The 5,150-nt window shown below is 46.8% G+C and overlaps 1 protein-coding gene across 1 annotated transcript; it reads left to right on the top strand.

Moving 5' to 3' along the window:
• Window positions 1-736: 736 nt before the first annotated feature.
• LOC124030697 (sushi, nidogen and EGF-like domain-containing protein 1) lies at window positions 737-4,315 on the top strand (the record flags this gene model as incomplete). Its single annotated transcript, XM_046341921.1, has 4 exons — window positions 737-878; window positions 3,327-3,440; window positions 3,949-4,065; window positions 4,221-4,315. Coding segments are annotated over exons 1-4 (438 nt in total), but the record flags the coding sequence as incomplete, so codon positions are not given.
• Window positions 4,316-5,150: the final 835 nt, after the last annotated feature.

The following is a 5,150-nucleotide window of genomic DNA, read 5'->3' as shown; positions in this document are numbered from 1 at the left end:
TACTTCTGTACCTACAGGTCTCTATACTACTTCTGTACCTACAGGTCTCTATACTACTTCTGTACCTACAGGTCTCTATACTACTTCTGTACCTACAGGTCTCTATACTACTTCTGTACCTACAGGTCTCTATACTACTTCTGTACCTACAGGTCTCTATACTACTTCTGTACCTACAGGTCTCTATACTGCTTCTGTACCTACAGGTCTCTATACTACTTCTGTACATACAGGTCTCTATACTGCTTCTGTACCTACAGGTCTCTATACTACTTCTGTACCTACAGGTTTACTGCAGGTAGACTACATCTCTCAAAGCTGAGTCTGTCTGTCTGTCTGTCTGTCTGTCTGTCTGTCTGTCTGTCTGTCTGTCTGTCTGTCTGTCTGTCTGTCTGTCTGTCTGTCTGTCTGTCTGTCTGTCTGTCTGTCTGTCTGTCTGTCTGTCTGTCTGTCTGTCTGTCTGTCTGTCTGTCTGTCGGGGAGGAATCAGTTAAATGTAATCTGATTACAACAAAAAAAACTGTAACTTTAATCAGTTACGTTACCTCTTAAGAGGAAAGTAATCAGATTACATTATTGACTACGGGGGTAATCAAAAAGTGATGTTACTGTTATTTTTGGATAGGTTAACCAGCAGCTGTAACCGATTACATTTAGACAGTAACCTACCCAACCCTGTGTGTGTGTCTGTGCATGCTTGCGTAGGTGTGCATACGTGTGTATGTTCATAAGTGTGTCTGTGTGTGTGCGTGTTTTCCTCTCAGATATGGATGAGTGTCTGTCGGGGCCCTGTAAACACGGAGGAACATGTGAGGACCAGCCGGGTTCCTACTACTGCCACTGCCAACACGGCTTCAGAGGACAAGACTGTGAGATCGGTACAACATTCACTCTGTCTAGGGGCCATGTGTATCATGTATCCCTCCAGCTGTATTCCAGTTGTATCCCTCCAGCTGTATTCCAGTTGCATCCCTCCAGCTGTATTCCAGTGTTATCCCTCCAGCTGTATTCCAGTGTTATCCCTCCAGTTGTATTCCAGTTGTATCCGTCCAGCTGTATTCCAGTGTTATCCCTCCAGTTGTATTCCAGTTGTATCCCTCCAGCTGTATTCCAGTTGTATCCCTCCAGCTGTATTCCAGTTGTATCCCTCCAGCTGTATTCCAGTTGTATCCCTCCAGCTGTATTCCAGTTGTATCCCTCAAAAAGCTGTATTCCAGTTGTATCCCTCAGTGTTATCCCTCCAGTGTTATCCTCAGCTGTATTCCAGTTGTATCCCTCCAGCTGTATTCAGTTGTATCCCACTCAGCTGTATTCCAGTTGTATCCCTCCAGTTGTATCCTCCCAGCTGTATTTCAGTTGTATCCCTCCGGTTGTATCCCTCAGCTGTTTTCCAGTTGTATCCTCAGCTGAATTCAGTTGTATCCTCCAGTTGTATTCCAGTTGTATCCCTCCAGCTGTATTCCAGTTGTATCCTCCAGCTGTATTCCAGTTGTATCCCTCAGCTGTATTCCAGTTGTATCCTCAGCTATTCCGGTTGTATCCCTCCAGCTGTATTCCAGTTGTATCCCTCCAGTTGTATCCGCCCAGCTGTATTCCAGTTGTATCCTCAGTTGTATCCCTCAGCTGTATTCCAGTTGTATCCCCTCAGTTGTATCCCTCCAGTGTTATCCCTCCAGCTGTATTCCAGTTGTATCCCTCCAGCTGTATTCCAGTTGTATCCCTCCAGTGTTATCCCTCCAGTTGTATTCCAGTTGTATCCCTCCAGCTGTATTCCAGTTGTATCCCTCCAGCTGTATTCCAGTTGTATCCCTCCAGCTGTATTCCAGTTGTATCCCTCCAGCTGTATTCCAGTTGTATCCCTCCAGCTGTATTCCAGTTGTATCCCTCCAGTTGTATCCCTCCAGCTGTATTCCAGTTGTATCCCTCCGGTTGTATCCCTCCAGCTGTTTTCCAGTTGTATCCCTCCAGCTGAATTCCAGTTGTATCCCTCCAGTTGTATTCCAGTTGTATCCCTCCAGCTGTATTCCAGTTGTATCCCTCCAGCTGTATTCCAGTTGTATCCCTCCAGCTGTATTCCAGTTGTATCCCTCCAGCTGTATTCCAGTTGTATCCCTCCAGCTGTATTCCAGTTGTATCCCTCCAGTTGTATCCCTCCAGCTGTATTCCAGTTGTATCCCTCCAGTTGTATCCCTCCAGCTGTATTCCAGTTGTATCCCTCCAGTTGTATCCCTCCAGCTGTTTTCCAGTTGTATCCCTCCAGCTGTATTCCAGTTGTATCCCTACAGTTGTATCCCTCCAGTGTTATCCCTCCAGTTGTATTCCAGTTGTATCCCTCCAATTGTATTCCAGTTGTATCCCTCCAGCTGTTTTCCAGTTGTATCCCTCCAGCTGTATTCCAGTTGTATCCCTCCAGCTGTATTCCAGTTGTATTCCTCCAGTTGTATCCCTCCAGTGTTATCCCTCCAGTTGTATTCCAGTTGTATCCCTCCAGTTGTATTCCAGTTGTATCCCTCCAGCTGTATTTCAGTTGTATCCCTCCAGCTGTATTCCAGTTGTATCCCTCCAGTTGTATTCCAGTTGTATCCCTCCAGCTGTATTCCAGCTGTATTCCAGTTGTATCCTTCCAGCTGTATTCCAGTTGTATCCTTCCAGCTGTATTCCAGTTGTATCCCTCCAGCTGTATTCCAGTTGTATCCCTCCAGCTGTATTCCAGTTGTATTCCAGTTGTATCCCTCAAGTTGTATCCCTCCAGTTGTATTCCAGTTGTATCCCTCCAGCTGTATTTCAGTTGTATTCCACCCTGTATTCCAGCTGTATCCCTCCAGTTGTATCCCTCCAGCTGTATTCCAGTTGTATCCCTCCAGCTGTATTTCAGTTGTATCCCTCCAGCTGTATTCCAGCTGTATCCCTCCAGCTGTATCCCTCCAGCTGTATTCCAGTTGTATCCCTCCAGCTGTATTCCAGTTGTATCCCTCCAGCTGTATTCCAGTTGTAACCCTCCAGTTGTATCCCTCCAGTTGTATTCCAGTTGTATCCCTCCAGTGTTATCCCTCCAGCTGTATTCCAGTTGTATCCCTCCAGCTGTATTCCAGTTATAACCCTCCAGCTGTATTCCAGTTGTATCCCTCCAGCTGTATTCCAGTTGTATCCCTCCAGCCGTATTCCAGTTGTATCCCTCCAGCCGTATTCCAGTTGTATCCTTCCTGTCTCTGAGTGTGTTGTGTCTCCAGAGCAGGACAGATGTATCCTTCCTGTCTCTGAGTGTGTTGTGTCTCCAGAGCAGGACAGATGTATCCTTCCTGTCTCTGAGTGTGTTGTGTCTCCAGAGCAGGACAGATGTGAGTCCAGCCCCTGTTTGAACGGCGGTGTGTGTCGGGGCTCCAGGAACAACTACCTGTGTGTGTGTAAAGAAGGGTTCTTGGGGGACCGCTGCCAGTCATGTGAGTAGAGCTATACCGGTCGAGTCTGAAATGGCACCCTATTCCCTCTATGGTGCACTACTTTTGACCAGGGCCCTATGGCACCCTATTCCCCTATATAGTGCACTACTTTTGACCAGGGCCCTATGGCACCCTATTCCCTATATAGTGCACTACTTTTGACCAGGGCCCTATGTAGGGAATAGGGTGCCATTCAGTGGCGGCTGCTGAGGGGAGGACGGCTCATAATAATGGCTGGGACGGAGTGAATGGAACGGCGACAAACACACGGAAACCACGGAAACCACGGAAACCATGGAACGGAAACCATGGAAACCCGTGTTCGATGTTTTTCATACCATTCCACCTATTCTGCTCCAGCCATTACCACGAGCTCGTCCCTCCCCAGCTATGGTGCCACCAACCTCCCGTGGTGCCATTTTGGATGCAGTCTCTTCTACTGTGGTGGTGGTGGTGGTGGTAACAGAATAGCACATCATGGTGACAGATGGTCTCTGACTCCCCTAAGTGGAGAATCCCTGTGTACTGCAGCCGTGTGGGAACAGAGGCCTCTGCCATAGTGACAGGAAAGGGAACTACAGCTGTACTTGCAAAGTGGGTCACACAGGCAAGGACTGTGAGAGAGGTGAGAGTCAATTCAGCTATCCTAACGACTATCAATTATCTTATTGGGGTATTATTCAAGAAACCCATAAATTCAATTAAATGTATCAATTAATCAATACCAAGTCTCTTCTTTGTGGTAGAAATAACCAATGCTATTTTTATCACTGTTCCCAGACCTGTTGCCTCCCTCTGGTCTGCATGTACTACGGGTGGAGGAGGATGAGGTGGAGCTGCGCTGGGACCTGCCGGACCCCTCGTCTCAGAGCCTGGTCAGTTTAATTCATAAATGTTTTTATTTAACCCATTGTGGTCAGAAGACCGCTTTCACCAGAGGGTTATATTACACAGCTAGATCAATGAGTAAGACAGATTACTTTGATTAACAATTCATTACACCATCGCCCATTTCAGAGGCTCTGGTCATGAGTAGTGCACTATATAGGGAATAGGGCTCTGGTCATGAGTAGTGCACTATATAGGGAATAGGGCTCTGGTCATGAGTAGTGCACTATATAGGGAATAGGGCTCTGGTCATGAAGTAGTGCACTATATAGGAATAGGGCTCTGGTCATGAGTAGTGCACTATATAGGGAATAGGGCTCTGGTCATAAGTAGTGCACTATATAGGGAATAGGGCTCTGGTCATGAGTAGTGCACTATATAGGGAATAGGGCTCTGGTCATGAGTAGTGCACTATATAGGGAATAGGGCTCTGGTCTAAAGTAGTGCACTATATAGGGAATAGGGCTCTGGTCATGAGTAGTGCACTATATAGGGAATAGGGCTCTGGTCATGAGTAGTGCACTATATAGGGAATAGGGCTCTGGTCAGAAGTAGTGCACTATATAGGGAATAGGGCTCTGGTCTAAAGTAGTGCACTATATAGGGAATAGGGCTCTGGTCATGAGTAGTGCACTATATAGGGAATAGGGCTCTGGTCATGAGTAGTGCACTATATAGGGAATAGGGCTCTGGTCATGAGTAGTGCACTATATAGGGAATAGGGCTCTGGTCATGAGTAGTGCACTATATAGGGAATAGGGCTCTGGTCATGAGTAGTGCACTATATAGGGAATAGGGCTCTGGTCATGAGTAGTGCACTAT

This window comes from Oncorhynchus gorbuscha, unplaced genomic scaffold (genome assembly GCF_021184085.1).
Source record: "Oncorhynchus gorbuscha isolate QuinsamMale2020 ecotype Even-year unplaced genomic scaffold, OgorEven_v1.0 Un_scaffold_14074, whole genome shotgun sequence".
NCBI lineage: Eukaryota > Metazoa > Chordata > Actinopteri > Salmoniformes > Salmonidae > Oncorhynchus > Oncorhynchus gorbuscha.
The sequence above is the reverse complement of the archived record's forward strand: the minus strand, read 5'-3'. Positions and strand labels throughout refer to the sequence as shown.